Raw genomic sequence first — 20533 nt, forward strand, 5'->3', positions numbered from 1 at the left:
GAGAGAGAGAGAGAGAGAGAGAGAGAGAGAGAGAGAGAGAGAGAGAGAGAGATTTTGATTCAGGCCATATGTAAGCAGCTATATGGCAGATAGGCAGCACATGGAAGGGAGGAGGGCTTCAAGGAAAGAGTTACGGAGCTCAAAGTACCAGGGAAAGCTTGCACAGGTGTCAGCCAACATCCGATAAAGACAAAGAGATGGAAAAAGTACAACTTATTATATCTTTCTGAGTTGTCTCTCTAGGGACTGTATAGAAAGCAGGGCCTTGGGGAAGGAAACGCACCTTATTTCCTCGCATCTCTTTAGCATGGCTTAAGTAAATCTGCCTTCTTAAGGACTGGTCCCTACATCTCGTGATTGACCAGGTTAAATCTTAAGAGAGGAGACAGTGGCAAGTCTCTACCCAGAGGCGAATTTCATTCTTCTGACCATATGAAAACGGCGTTTTTAGTAGGCCTCCCATGCTATTGTGACAATACGGGTGGCAAAGTCCTTATGCACCATCAATTCTAGGACTTTGAGGCTTACATTACCAAAAGAATTCAATCTTTCAAAAACGTAAACACTTTCTGCAAATCTCTAGTGCCAAGGACTTACGCAAAGTCAGAAATGGTTGCTCACATCACTGCAACGGGATTCTGCAGGGCAGGAGCACCAATGGCTACTGGCTTTTCCCTTTGGGAAGCTGACATTGTCCCAGCACAATAGGTCTTGAAACCACCATGGGGAATGATGTATGATGTATGAGGGCCAGCACAGCCTCTGGGGACCGCTGACAATAATCGTTACCAGGTTCAATTAACTGCCTTACAAAGGCAGGGCTGGCTCTCTCTCTCTAGGCAGTGAACCCTGACATGCACACATACAATTAGAAGCAAAGAATAAATTAGAAGCATGTCTTCTCTGCCATATGAAATAACAAGCAAAAGGCAGGCCTAATCTTTTAAAGCTATAAGTGAATCCTGAAACAAAGAGAGTGGATATACTGAGAGGTAACTTCCAAGGGCGGCTCCCAGTGAGACACATAGACTGCCTGCCCCCGTGGTTAGAAATCCAGGTGAGGACAGAGCTCTAGTCCCTCCCACAGCATCTCGTGCATCTTTTCATCCACAGTGGTCTGGTATTTACTCTCCTAAGTATCTCAGGGCCCTGAACTTGGATGTGGCCGAGGGCATGATGCTAATTAGTGACTTCATTCTGTTCTCACATGTATTCATCATAGTCATCAAATCCTTATCGCCCATGCGCTGGTTCCTGCCCCTCCTCAAGATAACAGTGCAGCAGGAATGGATTTCTTCTCCCAGGAAAGAAAATTAGCCCCACCCACAAGCACCTCTCCCTTCGCTGTCCTCTCATCATGCAATCCAGGTGACCCTTTTCAACTCCCAGTCTGGTTTCCAGACACCCAGAAAGTAGCTACATCAACAACACGATACCCCTCAGCAAACACTTCCCGGTGACCCCTGCACCAGGCTCTTTAGCTAATGCCTCCTGTCCTATCTCTCCTGTCTTGAGGCAAATGAACTTAGCAGACAGAAGGGCAGATGGAAGAAAAAAGGAGACCAGAATGTGGGACTCACTGCTTCACTGCTGTTCCCTTCCGCTGTCAGGAATCCTAGAAGATATTTTAGTGGGTTTTGTTTTTCTCCTTATAGTTAAGGCCAAAACCACATTGCACACATAAAGATACCCACCTGCAGGGCCCTCCTTAGTAAGAACACAATGCCTTTGATACAAATATGCAATCGATCACCTTTCTGTTGCCCTTAACCTATGACCGAGTCACTGTACCATTATCTGCACTGGGGTGTCACTTGCTTGAACTCACAGCAGAGCCTTCAGGAAAGAGTGTACTGTGTGCTGTAACAACTGACCTTGGGGAACAAAAGCATGAAGCACTACAGGGAACACAACTGGAGCCAAATAGAGAAAATAGAACACACACACACCAACACACACACACACCAACACACACACACTCCAACACACACACACACTCCAACACACACACACACACCAACACACACACACACACACCAACACACACACACACACACACACACCAACACACACACACACACACACATTCACTCATCCAGACATGACCTCTACCTTGGACACAACCTCTGCCCTTGCCTTCTGAAGCCATTACACTTTCCAGTCACCCACTCCTATCAAACGACCGATCTAGCAAGAAGATCTTCATAAGCGAAGGCTGCTTCCTGGAAGGCCATGATCAAGTACTTTTTCCAGGATTAAAAATCAAAGAAAAATTTAGGAAAGTCCCGATTCTGGTCTGCTGCTCGCTCCTGAGTGATTTGGAAACTTATTTAGTTTCTGTAGATGGCAGTTTCATCACTCATAGTGCAGTGGCCATCAAACTGCCTAGTCTCCCATACAGCCTAAGTATGAAATTCCCCCAGCCTCAAAAATGCCACCCACCTGGCGATCTGAACTGTAGATACCCTAGTAAGAAGCTGAGCCCTCTACGGATGCTGGATATGGTCCTGCTGGGGATGCAACTGGGATTCAAGGTCAAAACACAGTCAGGGTTAGAGCCTGTGAGACCTGTAATGTCCCATAGGAAGAGTCCAACCAAGGAGACTTTCTGAGTTTAAGCTGACAGTTAATGCTGCCTTTGAAGACAGGAAGAAGAAAGCCTCGGGCCCCAGATATCAGTGTCTTCTAAGATGATTTTAAGAGAGTGTGGAAGCAATCCTGAAATTTTTAACAAGAGAGCATGTTCCCAGACCACCTGCCCTATAGCTAAATGTCACTTGTAATTCAAAAAGTGTCTGAAATGTTTGCAAGCATAGAATATAATCAATGACTAGGATTTAATAATGAAGACAAAGTACTCTGGGAGGCTCCAAGAAATTTTTCTCTTAAAGACATTAATGAACCCAGAAAAGGAATATTCAATGTGTCTTCGGTGAATTCTCTTGATGGAATATGTTTTCCCTGATATATAATAAGGATCCTTGGGGCTGGAGAGATGGCCCAATAGTTAACAGTACTAGCTGCTCTTCCAGAAGACCCAGGTTCTACTCCCAGCACCCACAAAGCAACTAACAACTGTTAGTAGCTATAGTTCCAGGGTATCCAAAACCCTCTCCTGGACTCCACAGCTATTCCACGCACCGGATGTGCATGCAGGCAAAACAGCAATACACATTAAAAAACATCTTTAAAATCTACATAATGGCCAGCAGTATGGCTCTGCTGGCAGAGTCCTCACTTAACATGCATAGAACCCTAGGTTCAGTCCTCAAAACTGGGCATGTTTGGTGAGGCACCTTTCTCTCTGGTGAAGAATGCCTTCGACTCTTCTCCTAGCCAGTATCTAACTCAAAATCATCCTGCGCTTTTTCTTCAAGCATTCCATTCTTCCTCAAACAGTTTTTGTGTGCCAACTACAGGCTTAAGTTCTGATGATGATGCCAAAAGCAGATATGGTCCCTGCCTAATAGACAAGGCAGTCTTTGCATGTGCTAGTCAAAATCACGACGGCTACGACCATCACTCTAGGATGCTGACCATTACCCTAGGATGCTGCACTGTCCCAGATGATGTGCCAGACACTTCACATGGACCAAACACCTCACAAAGTCTCATACCTTACAAGGACAGAAACTTGGTCCTATTCACACAGATGGAGATACCTGGAGTCCAAGAAGCAGAGACATGAGTCCTGCCCACATCGCTGGAAGAGAAATGAGCCAGGAATTTCTGTGCTAAATCGAATTCCCAACTACAACTGTCTACCTAATTCATGAGGTGGATTGGCACACAGCACATGGGAAGCCTCCCCTTTTACTTCCTCATAGCTGGGAAGCATTTTAACAAGCTGTTCTCAACCCCTTGTTCCTCTTGGCCTCTGTTTTAGAAAATACTGCTCCCAGGCCGTCATGCCCTCCCAACTGTCCCTGATCTCTGCTGGGATGAGATGACAAAGGGCTTTAAATTCTACAACAATAGGAGAAAATAAAAATGTCACGGTGATTGGATGTCCTCAGCCACCTGAAACTGTGCAGAGGGTGGACGGATTGTGAACACATTGATATTCATGACATAATCACTTTCAACCAAGTCAGAACAAAGGTTAATTTGATTTTGAATGTCTTTAGTCATACAGAAAATTAAGGTTTCAGTCAAACACACCATTTAGCTGCACAGTAAAGTTCTTAAAAATCACACCAAATGTTTTTATGTTACACATAAGAATTAGTAGTTGTAAAATAAAAGCATTTATAAGGATCTGTGTATGATCTAATCAAGTAATTTTTCCTAAAGTTTTCTCTTTCGGGACTGTAAAATAAGAAGTTCGTATTTAGTTGTGGATGGAGAAATAACACAGAAAAGAGTTTATTCTCAAATGCTGGTTCCCTCAGGCACAATGCTGCATCTAAAGAAGTACTAGGATTCCTAAAGGAATAAACAGATACCCTTAAGAAAAACAATTGCCATCTTTTTCTACACACACACACATATGCACACACACATATGCACACACACACACATACACACACACACTACAACCTTACATACTAATTCTAGATCACACACAAAAAAAACATCAAACTGGTCCCAACCCTTCTCTACTGGGGGAAACATAATGTCTAAAGGGACAACAGGGCTTGACCAGGGTTACATGGTTGACTTAAAAAAAAAAATCACATATGACAGCCCCAAGTCACAAAATAACTGTTTTCCTTTTTCATTAATGGCTACAGAATTTTAAAGCCCCCCCTATATTCTACCTATCTCCAATGCTGCTGTTTTATTTTGCCATATATAAGAAGGAACATCAGAGGACTTTCTGTGATGTGAGGACCAGCAGCTCTGAGAGGAGCTGTCAGGAAATACTCTAAGGAGTATCACTAACACTAGTAACACTGGTAAGGAGTAACACTGAGGTGAAGACAGGACTGAAAAGCACATGTGTTTACCTAGGAAACATCCAATCAGTAAGACTGACTGCCTCCCTCTAAGGATCCAGTGGAAGACAGTGCAGACCACAGGCTATGCATCTGCATGGCCAAAGCGCCATGGTGGGACCATGCCTGGCATTGGAAGCCTGGGTGGTAGAGCACATTTACCCCGCAATTATTTTCCTTTCCATTTTCAACATGTTGTCTCTAGAAGCACACATTTCTTTACCACAGTAACCTGCAAAGTGCTCATGAACTATAACTATATTACCCATTAAGTGCAAATCATGTAACTTGCTCATAAATATAGTCACTCATTTGTAACTGCATATTAAGTGATAGGAAATAAGATTTTCATGAGGGAAATGAATAAATTCATATATTTTCACAGGTGAAAATAAAGGACACTTGCTTTGTTAGACCGTTGCTGCTACTACACAAGAGTACGAGAGCATGATGACAACTTCATAAATGACTGACAGTTCACAGATGGACTTGGCTTACGGTAGTTGCATGGCAATGTGGGTAGTAACTGGAGTTAGCACTTGTGGGCACCTGATTAGTCTGCCGGGGCCTGCTCTTACAGAGCTCATGCTTTGCTGGAGGAGACAGGTGGCTCCATGAGACAAAGAGGAGCCAGCAATTCTAGAAAAGGTTTGTTTTTTTTTTTAATCATTTGATAACTCTTTCACACAACCCATGGCAAATGTCATCTTAAATGTATTACCTTGTAAGATTCGTCTGGTACAAATTAAGGTCATGTTATAACATTGGTGCTATGAACCGGCAGGGTTTAATAGTCCTTGGAGTCAGAGTAGGGTGTCACTTTGGCTCCTTCCACTCATCTCACACAACCTTGGTCCTGTCAGTCAGCAGTGTCTCTCTGTGTGAATTGCTGTTCTTAACTGTCCTGTCATAGGACTTCAGAGACAGAGAAAAATGAAGTCTGGGAAGCATGCATGGTACTTCCCATCCTTGGTGGGTTTTGCTTCTGTTTTCCATCATTCCTAGCACAACTGCTATACTCCACTAGTATCTGTGAACAATGAAAAATATTCTAAAATTGTTAGTCATAAGAGAAATTTTAATTTCAGCAAGGCAAGGTTATCTATCATGCTCCAAGCCATGGATGTGATGACAAAGTGGTGAGTTAGCCAAGCTAAGTAGAAGGGCTTGCTTTATCAACTGACTCTGCAAGGCTTGGACAGTTTATTCCAAATTGTCTACTTTCTGGATTAGTATCTGAATGGAGGTTTACTTTAGGGCAGAGGGGATGGCTTAGAGAGTAAAAGTGTTTTCTGTACAAACTTGAACCCCTGAGTTGGACCCCAGAATCAAGAGTAGAAAGAGAAATTTGACTCTCACAATTTGTCTGCCAACTTACACACACATACTGTGGCATAGCCCACCCTCACACTCCAAACACACAATAGTAATCAGAATAAATACATATTTTAAAAATTTTTACTTTGAAAATTCAATAGCTGTTGGTCAAATCTGTAGACCATAAATCATAAACTAGAGGGCACTCATACAAGTGCCAAAGCGTTTTCTGGGGAGCAAAACTAAGGCAGTCTCTGGGGTTTGCTATCAGCCTTTCTAATGAAAGACACAGAGGCTCCTGGAAAACTGCTATGAGACTCTGCCTTATCCTTAGCAGAACTACTGCCTATTTTTTTCTCACATGATCATAGAAAGCCCCTATCCTAAAATACCCCCTTATTGGACTGGCTGATATCGAAAACATGATAATCTCACCATGGAAATAAAATACCATTGAAACTTAAAAGCACTTGCTTATTCAGACATTTAATAAACTTCTANACTGGTGATGTTCATTTGCTTAAAATATAGTTAAGACAAGTATGTCTTAAACAAACATGTGTTTGAAATAATATCACAGGATTGAGGCGGCTAACTGAGAAAAAAAACACAGGATAAAGAATTACAAAAGAAGCAGTGAACTTGGGAACAGGGACAATGCTTTCTACAGACATAGCTTAGACATAACCACTGCTATCTATGGAGAAAAGCATAAAGGATCGTGATACATAAAAGAATGCTGTAACAGAAAAGAATTGAACAAGGGGGGGGGGTTTGCTGGGTGGTTCATTCTTGATGCTTCAGCAATAGGAGGGCTGATGTTTATGAATCAATAAGTAACAAAGAAAAATGTAAGAGGGTCACTCATAGGGAACCAGTACACAGATTTAAATACAGGGAACTTCTGTAAAAGACAAACAATTCCTTTCCCTTCCCTCCTGATTGCCAAATCAAATGGCACTTCAAACCAAATGAGGCCAGAGGCCATTGCATGAGAGCTGCCCTTTGTGGTTTTAAACTATAGGAACCATAAGTTTTTGATGGACCATGTTTACATCTCAAGAGTCTGTAACCAAAATACATTTTTGTCTTTCTTTTAGATGGAAGATAGTCTTCACAATTCTTCTGGAACAAAGAAGTTCGTATGCTCTCACTTGTTATGTGGCCATGTAGCATGTAAAAGACTCATCATGGGAGACCTACCCTGCTGCCCGGGGCTTACCATTTTCCCCCCATTTCTTTAACAACTCTCCTACTACAAATTCAATGGATTTAATACAATTTGTTTTGGGGGGACACATACTGCATGAAAGAAAGTATCCTAAGATACAATATGGAAATACATAAAAACCAAACAATAATGTTATTACAACATCTAGCAAGCAACAAAAACACTAAATGTGTAAGGAGTGGGGGATGTGAATGAAAGAGGAAAAAAATCACTCAAAATAATTGGTCCAGGCAGTAGAATTAGCACTGAAGGGATTTAAAGTGTCTATAGTAGATATGTCCAAATTAAAAGAAAATATTGACACACTGAGCACAAAGATGGGGAATTTCAATAAAGAAATGGAAATGAAACAAACAAACAAAAAATGATTTAACAAAACTCTTGGAATGAAAAGCACGTAGAACAAACCTCTCCTGGGATAAGTTTGATATGGAACAGAGAGGACAGATGAGTTAAGAAACATGGCCAACTGTAGGTTGGAAACAACCTCGAAAAATCCCGAGGATATTATCCAACAATTTCTTTTAAGTTCTACAAGGAAATAGAACAAGAATGGGTCTGGTAAAATTCTAAAGAAGCATAGCTAAGACTCTCTAAATGTGGATAATATCAAGAATCTTAGCAAACAGCTAAGAACTACAGGCAAAGGAGATACATAACCAAGAACACCCCCAACTTACGCACTGTGTGTATACTGAAAATTAAAGCAGTAGCAAAAACTGACTCAGTGTATACTAGGGAACAGGATATAGATGCTTAGTGTACACAAAGAAAAAGGACATGGATGCTAGCCAGAGTCTCATCATCAGCACCACCATCACTCGCAGGAGAATGGAATGCTATGCTAAAGAGCTCAAAGAGAAAAGAAGTTGTTAATTTAGCTTACATCCATTAAGACCATCCTTCAAAAATGAAGGTGAAATGAAGATGTTTTTAGATAAACAATGTTTAAGTTCTCACCGGCAGACCTATACTGAAGAACACTAACAACAGAATGTTTTTTTCAAGTTATGAGAAGTGCAAACTAAGATGCAGGGAAAGAAGTGAGAAATGCTAGGGACAGAAAGAACGTGGGGGGTGATGTCAAAATTGGATTGCTGTCTTCACTTATTATACTAAGTTCTTAAGCAGACAATAGTTTTATAAAACAACAAACTCAACCCCATCGGATTGGGTGAGGTGTCAAACACCTATAACCCCAGAACTTATGAAGTGGAGGGCAGCAGGGTTATGAGTTCCAGGTCAACCTAGGATACATGGTACAATCCTGTCTTAAGCAACCAATAAACTGAAGTCAAGCAAATACAAGCTAAAACCAATATTCACTTATGGGGTCATAATACACAGAAACAAAATGCACTGGTGGTTCCACAGTGAATAATGGTAGGTAAAATTATGTCATTATAGCAGTTTGCATTTTAGTGGAAGCAGTGCTTAGCATTCAAATTAACTCTAGATATATTGTACAGTTAAAGAGTGTACTGTAATCTCCAAGGCAACAACTGAAAGTTTAATGAAGAGAGATTAAAACCCAAAAGATAAATCAAATGGTATACTAAAATACATTCAAGTAAGCCAAGAAGAAGTAGGAGAGAGAGAGAGAGAGAAAAAAAAAAAAAGAAAAACAGTGGGAGCAAATAAAATTGCATCAAATATTCTATCAAGTGTAAGTGAACAAAACCATCTAACTACAATCCGAAGGTTTTCAAAGTGAAAGAATATTAAGACTCAACCTGGGCAGTGATGATGCACACCTTTAATCCCAGCACTCTGGGAGGCGGATCTCTGTGAATTCGAGGCCAGCCTGGCCTACAGAGCTAGTTCTAGGGCAGCCAGGACCACTCAGAGAAACTCTGTCTCAAAAAACAAAACAACGACAACAAAAAACAAACAACAAAACAAAAACCAAAAGCAACCAAGCTAGAGACTCAACTCCACGATGCAGGGATGCAGATGTCCTTCCCCAGGACCTGTAACACTTAGGTTATAATTCAGAAAAGGATGGGATGCTAAAGAGCAGCTGCAATATAATCCAGAATACTGATGCAAGTAAGAACATTTCCTAATGGCACAAGACTCAATTCACTAAGAAAACACAGTAATTTGTAAATGTGCTATAAGAGAGCTTCCAAATTCATCAAGAGTCTATCTGCACCGAAAAAGAGACCGGCTAATCTACACTCATACCTGAACACGTAATTCCCACAGGCCAAAGGAGGCTCTCATTAGAAAACATTTCAGCCGGGCGTGCTGGCGCACGCCTTTAATCCCAGCACTTGGGAGGCAGAGGCAGGCGGATTTCTGAGTTCGAGGCCAGCCTGGTCTACAAAGTGAGTTCCAGGACAGCCAGGACTATACAGAGAAACCCTGTCTCGAAAAACCAAAAAAAAAAAAAAAAAATAGAAAACATTTCAAACTAAAAAATGATGAAAATCGAATCCATGAAAATGGAGACAGGAAATGCAACAGTGGCTCCATTTAGGGTACTTCCCATTTAGGAAAGGAGAAATCGAAGCTATGCTGTGGATAAATCGCAGGCTTTGTGTTCAAGGAACAAAACTAGACCTCCAGACTATATCATTTTCCATTTTTTATGAAGCTTAAGAACACACGAAATTGGTCTATGATGTTGCAAATTGGAACAGTGGTTTCCTGTGGAGGTAGAAGGAAAATGAATGTAAGAGGAAGGCAGAGGAAGCTCCCTGATCAAGTCTACCTTGCCAGGTTTTACAACCTTTTCCTTGCTCTGTATCCAGACTTTACATGACCCAATATAGAGTTCTGATCTGTGGGGACAATTCTGAGGATTTGGCCCTTGTCACACGGCAGTAAGAATATGAGGTTTATATACAAAGATCTGTAAGGCTGGGTATGGTAAGGAATGCCTGTAATCTCAATACACTTGCTTCAAGATGCAAGGCAGAGACAGGGCAACTCCAAAAGCTCACCAGATAGCCTGGAGTACAAAGCAAAGAAAAGCTAAAAACAGACCCTGCCTCAAGCAAGGCAAAAGTGGGGAACCAACACCTGAGCTTGTTCCCTGACTCCATGTACTCTGTGGCTCAAGTGCCTCCCATAACACATATTGACGCATATTCCCACACATGCACATATGTCATACACACACATAGACAGACTCATATACACACACATACACAGGTTTTTAAAATAGCATGTGTCCAGTTGTCTATAGTTTATGTAGCTTGCTGTCAGTAAAGGCTGAAATCCTGGATCTTTGTCACCTGTTACACCAGGGTCCTTCTATCATCTGAGCTTAGTACAAAGTCTGGAATATAGCAGGTGCCCAGTGAGCCATGCTAGGGTGAGAATAAATGAATAAATATATTCAAGGAAAACAACACTCCCATCATTGAGATCACATTGTATGTTGGCTGGACAGCTCCTGCCCACATTATACTGGCCAGTTATCAAAATGTCTCATTATTAGACTCCTGCATAAGGAGGGCTGCCTCTTAGTTTGTAAAAATTCCTTAACCTAGATCAGGGCTTAATGCAGACTGAGTTTTGAGCATGTCTTAAGCAACAATTAAATACCTGTGTGAGGTAAGAGTCCAAGGACAGAAGTAATAAGCGTTTTAAGGAGAAAAAAGTGAAGTCTCAGTTATACAGTTATCAAAAGGCAAAAGTAGAATATATTTTGTTATTTCATTATCTGCTATGAGCCTTTTAGTTGCAATTTGGGAATCCAGGCATCCACCATTCTGCAAAGTAGCATGGGGCCTCCTATTGGTCAGGGGCTGGGCTCTGTAGAGTAGGAGCCAGGCTGCCTTCCTGGAAAGAGTAAACAGGCTGGGACTTATTATGCTCACATGGATACACTGGACTCTCCTTTCTTCAGTGGTGAACCAGTCTGCTTTAGGGGCTATCTGCTTCCTTAAAGTTTCACTTGAACCGTATGGCACTTAACTCAATTAACTCCATTTGTGTTCACACTAAGGCTCTACATGAACCTTGGATAGGAACTCAGTCCAACACAGTGGTCTCCTACAATTGTTTAAAAAATAATCCAAAGGTGGAAAAGATTATTTTCTAGAATGGAGTTAAAGTAAACCTGGATTTCACTTATGAAGTATAAGTGTTAATAATTGTGTTTAGGTAGATTTCTTCTAGGGTTTGTAATGATAGGTTTGATAAGGAAAGAATGGATTGATTTTCATACACTGTGTGAACATCCCTTCATTTTTCTACACATTCTATAGGTGTGCACACTATTATCTTCTTGTCTGCACAAAAGCCAACTGGCTACCTGTATGAAAATGCCATTCCTTTCTGGCCTTCAGACTTCCTCGATCCTCTAGCTACGTCCCCATCTCACCACCATGCATGCCCCAGCATGGAGATTTACACGATCCTCTCAAAATGGGGAAAGACTGACCTGGAGTTGGCAAGGGAGCAGCTAATTTCTCCATTTAGGAGCACTGCTTCTAAACCCTCCCTCTACTCTCCTCTATAACCCACATTCTCCCCAGGGCAGGAGCCTCCAGGCCCAGCAGGGACATGGAGAGGGGATATGGCAAACACCTGCTCAGGCTTCCCTCTGTCCTCTGCAGTTGGTAGTAGCACTTCTAAAGCAACTGCTGTGTTCCCCTACTGCCCTCTCCCCTGCCTCACACCGAGTCCCCACGGGAACAACTTGCAGTGAGCAAGTTGGGGAAGTGAACCAGGTACAGCCCACAGCCATCCTACCTCAGGGATTTCTTGCTACCATAGCCACTTGGCCTCCATTTTGTTTGCAAGACAGGTACTTGTAGTAGGGTGAAGAGCAGAGGGGAACATTGAGGACATTCTACTGCACCCTGGTTTAGTCTCTTGCCCTCCTCACACCTGTGAGTCCCAAGAATGCCACTGGGTATTTCCCCCTTATAACTTACAAAACAGCAAAGAAAATGGATTCTAGAAAACTTTGCAAGAGAAAAAGCTTCTGTAGGATTCACAATTCAAAGTCCCATTTTCCTCCTCCGTGCACCAGTTCTGTGTAATTGGCACTTATTTGAGACAGCTTTCGGGGAAAATATGTTTGTGGCTCAAAGATAAGCAGGTTTTTAGTAAACTGTCAAAATGATTTTTTTTTTCCTTCTCCTTCACTGCCAATGGAAAAACTTCCAAAAGAATGGGACAGTAAGCCGGGGGCAGCGGTGGTGCACGCCTTTAATCCCAGCACTTGGGAGGCAGAAGTAGGGGGATTTCTGAGTTCAAGGCCAGCCTGGTGAGTTCCAGAACAGCCAAGGCTTTCACAGAGAAATCCTGTCTTGAGAAAAACAAAACAAAACAAACAAACAAACAAAAGAATGGGGCAGTAAGCAGAGAAAAAGAGAGAGAGGGAATGAGGGAAAGAGAGGGAGCAAAGGTGAGAGAGATGGAGGGAGAGAGAAGACATTCTCTCTGAGTTTATTATGTATATCAATTTTCTAGGAAGTTACCCATGTACCAGTAAGGGTGGGTGGTTGGGACTAGGGTCATCTACCCTTCCTCCATGAATAAGGAGATTTTGTTATCAAAATTATGAGAATGAGCATAGTAAAATACATATGATCATTAACATGCTAGTTGGTTTGCGGAAACCTTTTTTTCACGATGATTATCCACCTTTTGACACAGTCCTATAGTAATGCACAACATAGAATTCTGTAAATGGAAGTTGTCATTTGCAAATAGCTACTGCATATCCCAAAAAGTTTCCCTAACAGAGATCTTGGCAGAATAAGAATGAAACCATAAGAAGGGCAATCCAGAATCCATGGGCAGCCATAAATAGGAAGAAGTCCAAGGGCCAACTTATGTCCATAAGTCACCCATCCCATGAAGGCCAGGAAGTTCTGCCTTCTTTGGAGAGCTGTGTACTTCAGAATGTTCTCACACACAATAGAGGTTGGAGTTTGCCTCATGCCTCAATGTAATTTTTAAGTGCTAACAATATAATACTACACTGAGGATCCTTTGAGCAGGCCCAAAATGCCAAGGCCACAAGCCCAGAGGGGAACAGTTAAACCTCAGGAGAATTTGTGAGAAGAATTTAAAAGGCAAACCAAACCCTGATTAAAAAAAAAAAAAAAAAGATAATTTGGAAGGGGTTACTTCTTACTGATTCTACCAGCAAAGAACCAAGGTTCCACTTTTACAGTTTGGAATGAGACGAAGATGCAAAGCTACTATCTAACGTGAGTCCATGGCTTACATAGCACCTCTTTTGTCTTAGGGGAATAAGGAAGCTAGGAACTGTGAAATGTGAGACTATACAGATTAGAAAATGTCACAAAGCTACTATTTATTTTATTTATTTATTTATTTATTTATTTATTTATTTATTTATTTATTTATGTGAAAACAGACTCCTAGCTGCACTAACAGTTAGGGTCCTTCCTGGTGTTACTACACGGTGAGCAGATGCTATCTGAGGTCTTATATATATATTATATAAAAACAACCCAGCAATCCTCTGGCAGGGTCACAGGGAGGTCAGCAGCACCCAGATTACCAATTGATCAGCTCTAATGGACCATCAGAGCAATAAACTCCATGCCCATGCTCAGGCCTGCTACCATGTAATAGCCACGGGGTGACACCCCTGTCATTAAGAGACTTGCACTTAATAGCATCAGAGTTTCAGCAGCTTTGAAGCCTTCATCTGAGCAGGGGCAGATTGCTCTGATGTGCATCCATGTTATCAAAGGCCTCTCTTTTATAGGTTTCCACCAAAGAGCACGGTGTTTGTTCTGATCCTGAGATTTCAGAGAGGTCTGATATCCGGACAGTGGATGGCATCCTCTAATACCAAGAGAGGATTGCAACACCGTCTCACATTTGGGTGACAGAGGGGCCCTCTGCAATTTTTTGTTGTTGTTGTTGTTCACACAAACAAAGGGTGAAAGACAAGGACATACATAACCTCCCAGAGAATAGAAGCTAGAGGCTAGTATTCTTGGTGTCTGCTTTGTTTGTTTCTCAAGAGATTTCAATGCTTCACGCGTGTTCACAGCACCACATGTGACAAGGAGAGTCTGTGTGCCTCACCAGAATTTCATTCTACAGCTGTAATAGGAAACCAGCACAGTCCGGGAAGGTAACAGTAGCTTCAAACAGGCTACAAAAGAGCATCCCTTAGCATCTCAACAAATGCCCCCAACCAAGCGGTTTCCCCTCCTGAAGAAGATATAATCTCTGCAAGCAATCACGCTATCCCCTCCCCTGTGCCAATCCACCTATGCTTCATTGAGAACAGATTTAAGAATAAAACTGAATGTAAATATTAAAGATAGACACCAAATTTTCACAAATGGCTCTGATTCCCAACCTTTATTACTCCCTTGCAAACTCACCCCTTCCTGCCAGACTCTGCCCTTTCTCTTGCAATTTTGCTCAGAGAGCTGTGCCAATTCTTTCCCAATGTTGGCAATTGTGCCTTCCACTTCTCCACAACAACTCTGGAGCTTCCTCCTCTTCTCTGCATTTCTGCCTGCCTTTATCTTTTATGCTATCCCTGATAGTGATGGCCAGTTCATGCCCTTGAGATTTTCTGCCAGTCCTTCCAGTCTTTATATTTTTCCTAACAGCTCAATGACTCCAGAGTTTGAAGCCCATCAGCTACACCACCAGCTACAGTCTTGTCCCAAAGATGGGACAAGAAGAAATCAAGATAAACCTACAGGGGTCTGTTTGTACCATAGTTTACCTTTGCCTGCTCCCCATGAATAACTGTACTACTCTACCAAATGCCCTTTCCCTACAATCACTCCCTCTGAGTTCTGGAACTCTCTTCTCCCTACAAGCTCTTCAGGCCTGACATACATTGTGGGTTTCTCTTAACCTTCACTGTGTATTTATAAACATTCCTTTTGCTAACCTTTTATCAGTTTCTCCATTTTAGTGTAGCCATAAGAAAGAGACAGACCACAGTTGCTTTAGAAATGTGATTTTGGGCACTGTAAGATCTGTGTTACCCACAAACTGGTGATCAATGGAATAGAATCAAGGACCCAGAAATAAACTCAGATACCTATGAACAATTGATTTTTGACAAGGAAGCAAAAACCATATAATTGCAAAAAGAAAGCATCTTCAACAAATGGTGCTTGTTTAGCTGGATGTCTGCATGTAGAAGAATGCAAATATATCCGTATTTATCACCCTGCACAAAACTCAAGTGCAAGCGAATCAAGTACCTCAACCTAAAACCAGATACAATAAACCTAATAGAAGAGATCCCAGGAATGAGCAGTGAACACGTTTATACAAAAGACAGTTTCCTGAACAGAACACCAATGGCTCAGGTCCTAAGACCAATTGACAAATGGAACGTTATGAAACTGCAATGCTTCTCTAAGGCAAAGGACACTAACAATAAGACAAAATGGCAGCCTACAGATTGAGAAAAGATCTTGGTAGAGGGCTAATATCCAAAATACATAAAGAACTCAAGGAGTTAAATTCCAAAAAACAAATAACCCAATTTTAAACATGGGGTACAGAACTAAACAGACAATTGTCAAAAGAGGAATCTCGAATGGCCAAGAAGCACCTAAAGAAGTGCTCAACACCCTTAGTCATCAGGGAAATAAAGGTCAAAACAACCCTGAGATCCCACCTTACACCAATCAGAATGGCTAAGATCAAAAACTCAAGCACCAGCACATGCTGGGGAGGATGTGGAGAAAGAGGAAACCCTCTTTCATTGCTGGTGGCATTACAAACTGGTACAACCACTCTGGAAATCAATCTGGCAGTTTCTCAGAAAATTGGAAATAGTTCTACCCGAAGACCCAGCTATACTGTTCCTGGGCACATACCCAAAAGATTTTCCACCAAAACCTAAAGACTCATGCTCCCTTATGTTCATAGCAGCTTTATTTGTAATATGCAGAAGCTGGAAACAACCCAGATGTCTCTCAATCAAAGGATACAGAAAATGTGATTCATTTACACAATGGAATACTATACAGCTACTAAAAATAAAGGCATCATGAATTTTCCAGGCAAATGGATGGGACTAGAAAATATCATTCTGAGTAAGGTAACTGAGATGATTTTGGATATCCACCATTTTATCATTTTACCACAGAGAATCCTAACAATTTCGTGTCAGATTAAATATAACTCTTCCCCCACATCAGGAAAATTCACTGAAATCCAGTATACAGGTGTAAGCCTGTGACATCATCTTCTATCAATGCCATTGGTAGAACCAGTTTGAGGACTGCTACCCTCATCCAACATGAAAGAGATATGCCCATGCCAACTTGGCTCTACCCTTTCAAAGCATTTCTCCTCAGCCACTGAAAGACACCAAGAGTTTAATTCAAACTATAGTTGGTTACCTGCAAGTCAGCATCAAATTCATGTTTCAGGTGTGCCTCCTCTGCAGCCTCCACAAGACGCTGGAAAACAGAAGGTAATAGTCAGAATTAGAGCTATGACAAAGACTTCACCACACAGAATGTAAAGACTAGAGGCATTCCCATCTCAAATGGACGGGTCACCTCCTTGTTATATATAGCTACTTCCAGGAGATGAGAGAACATTCTACCACACTAAAATTTTAGTTTCTGCCTCCATCGTCCAATCAGGTCTCCTAAAATAAAGATTCATTGTTCATCCATGAATTGTTCAGACCACGGCACTTGATTATTAATGAGGATCCAAAACTTATTTAGAAAGGGTGTAACTCGGGAATCAAAGGTCCTTAATCAAGATTCATTGAGTTGCTTTAAACCTAATTCTCATAGATTTAGAGTCTTCCTCACTGGTTTAGGAAAGAATTCTTGCTTTGATTTCCTTAGTCATTGAATGCTAATTCTTTCTGCTCCAGTTCTGATATACCATTAGAAGGAGACAGTTATTTTCATTTTAATCTATGCCAGTGCTGTTGCAATAATGTGCATCTCAATAAGGCAATGCCAAGACTAAATTAATACTCAAACCCTACAAAACCACAACTCTTACCCTTTTTGGTAAACTTGTCTCAGTAAGTTCACCACCACTTTTTATTTTGAAGAAGGTAGCTAGTACTCGGGGCCTTATGTATAGTATGAAAGTACACTGACCCACATCTATTGCCCTTGTTTTTAACAAATAAGGTTTTACTTTGTAGCCATGGCTAATCCAGAACTCACAGTCATCTTCTTTCCAAGTGCTAGGATTATAGGTCTGTGCCACCAAATCTGGCTCATATTCGGGTTGTTATGAAAACTATTTAATGACATATCTTTTTACATAAAGAAAATTAGTCAACTATCAAAATCACTTTGCCTTGAGGATTCAAACAGTAAGGTATTTTCTATGAAAACACATTACAGAACCCTTCCATTCATTGAAATATGTCACTGATACATCATAGGAAAAAAATTGGAAACCTATTCATTTCTATTTTTCCCATGGTTACTTTTGCTGTCTCTGCTACTTGCTTTGACCTTGTTGTAGCTTGCTTTTTATCCAAGATAAACGCCATGGCCAAAGGCAACATGGGAAGGAAAGTGTGTTTCCACTTACAGCTTATAATGCACCAGCAAGGGAGATCAGGGCAGGGACCTGGAAGCAGAAACTGAGTCAGATTCCTCAGGTTCATGGCTTGCTTAGCATGGCTTGCTCAACTTGCCTTCTTATACCATCCTGGACTATTTGCCCAGAGGTAGCTCTGCCCATAGCAGACAGGGACCTCCCACATTAATCATGTATCAAGAAAATATACTTTAAATTTGCCCATAGGCAATCTGATGTAGGGAATCCATCAATTAAGAGTCTCTTCCCAGAAAACTTCAGCTTGTGTCAAGTTGGAAAAAAAACAAAAACAAAAATCCTAATGGGCACAGACATAAAAACAAAACAAAACAAAACAAAAAACAAAAAACAAAGTTTAATAGGCCAAGTTTGAAAAATTACATTTGTATGGATCTCTTAGATGTCAGGAATCAACAGACATACATCCCATGATTAATTATATGTGGACATGAAGAGGCTAATGTGTACAGGGTAACTTTGGGCAATGGTAGAGATTACCAAGGCTTCTTTTTCCATAGGCCTTGAAGAAAGAGGCCAGCTGTTCACGGAGAAGAATCTAAGGAGGAGCGTCAATTGTATTTTCTATTCTCCCTCAAGTAAGTCACCAGGGACTTCTGCTCTGAATAATCAAAACCCGACCTGGAGAACACAGAAGAACCAGATCCAGAAACCTGCTCTCCACTCTCTCCCTGAAGCTACACTGCTTTCATTGGCACATGCTAGGGCAGGCTCTGCCTTGCTCTGGGCCTCAGATACCTCCTCTAAAATACATAAGTAGTTTACCTTCAGGGCGACCATATAGTGGTAGTTCTTAACGTGTAGTGCCCATCTTGGCAGCACTGTTTCACTGGAAACTTGCTAGAATTAAAAAAATCCCAGGTCCTTCTCAGGACTCTCCCACACAGAAGCTCAGAGAGGGACAGCAAGGTTTAACAAAAACTTACTCCAGCTGTCATTGCTGTTGCTGTGAGTCCAGGCACAATAGGCTGAGGACAGTGCTCATTTCATGGTCTACCTCATTTCACAGCCTTGGGTGTTCCCCACAAAATCTCCTAGATTTCTCAGGTCTTGTTCATCTTTCCAGGTACATATACATTTTTACTTTAAGGCATGAAAAGCATTACAGAATGAAGACAGACGATGGGAGAAATGAGGAAAGGTTAAGGATAAGGAGAGCCTGGGTCCATCACCCTAAGGTTGAGTTGGATCGCAATCTTCCCAGTCAATGTAGCTTGTCATCCCGGAGGATCACAGCCTGCAATCTGTAAATGTATGTTCAGGAATTGTGACAGATGAGTGACAAGATATAATAGAAGAGAGCGGGATCTGTGAGCTTTATTCTTTTCATCTTTGTACGTGGTTTAGAATCGCTAAGCCCACATCGTGAAATCAATTGCACGTGGAGATTTATGGATAAATATTAGGCAAGACTGAACACTTACATTACCAAAACTACTCATATATTGTGAGTACTTGTGTAGTTAAACATCCTTAAGAGATTTTTTTTAAAAAAAAATGGTGCCTGAGCACACTGAGAACCCAGGGGTGATGAAATATCTAAATGATCAAAAATAAAATAAAATTTCACAATAACTGTAATGGTGATACTGAAAAGAGCAAAGAACTGGGATAGAATAAGATAATAAAGTAGTTTAAGCCTGACAGGAAAACAAGATAGAAATGTATAAATTGAAAGAATGCATGAAGAGTGACTCACACATAATATTTGATCTACATAAGATACATAAGATTAAATACATCTGTATGGATAAGTGTATCATACATATGCATCCCATATAACATACTAATTCTTGTGTGACATAATATTGACTGTATTTCATGTCTAACATTCTCTGTTCATGTATGCCTGCATGCATGTGTATGATACATATGTTATACATAGCTTATAGTGTTCCTATATAGTATAACATCAAATGCATTTCAGCAATAAACACTGAAATGCAAAGAATGGGGTATAGGATGTAACAACTGAAAACTGGATTTTACTGCATCACTGCTGAGAAGAGCTAGAAAACAATTTCTATGCTGACAACAGAGAGGGCATGAGATTCTAATTCTTGTCAAAGTTTTTATGTTCATTTTTAAGTTAAATTGTTGAATGCCTTTTAAAAATGTAGCTGTCAGAGATATTTTTTCATTAGTGTCTCTAGAGAAGTTTAGGAAACACTACTCATGAGAAGTAGGTCAATGGGCAGCTGCCTATCACAGCCTCATGAGAAGCTAGCAAGTGTTTTAGGACAAGGCCCAGAATAGACGGATGCTCCTGTGCCTTCAGTCAAATGCAGGGCTAACCCAACTTGCCTGCTAGGGCTAAGGAGGATAGGCATACATTTTCTGGGAGAATGTAGGGGAACCAGACCCAAAGAACAAGCTCTGCTGCTGCTCCCAACAGTCATTAGAACCAGCAGGTTGAAAACTACAGACCTTGGAGTAAGAACAAATAGCTTGTGACTCTCCCTGTATGAAATGGTATATTTTTAAATTTTTTTAAAGATTTATTTATTTCATTTATATG

The 20533-nt window shown here is 41.1% G+C and overlaps 1 protein-coding gene across 2 annotated transcripts in view; it reads right to left on the reverse strand.

The window, feature by feature from the left end:
- Positions 1-20533, reverse strand: part of Cacna2d3 (calcium voltage-gated channel auxiliary subunit alpha2delta 3) — an 810117-nt gene that overhangs the window by 540935 nt on the left and 248649 nt on the right. For both annotated transcript variants that reach the window (XM_021181598.1, XM_029469011.1), the window contains exon 4: positions 16818-16877. In XM_021181598.1, the coding sequence (XP_021037257.1) occupies positions 16818-16877 (60 nt within the window). The remainder of the gene's footprint in view (positions 1-16817; positions 16878-20533) is intronic.

The sequence above is a fragment of the Mus caroli genome, chromosome 14 (genome assembly GCF_900094665.2).
Source record: "Mus caroli chromosome 14, CAROLI_EIJ_v1.1, whole genome shotgun sequence".
Classification (NCBI taxonomy): Eukaryota; Metazoa; Chordata; class Mammalia; order Rodentia; family Muridae; genus Mus; species Mus caroli.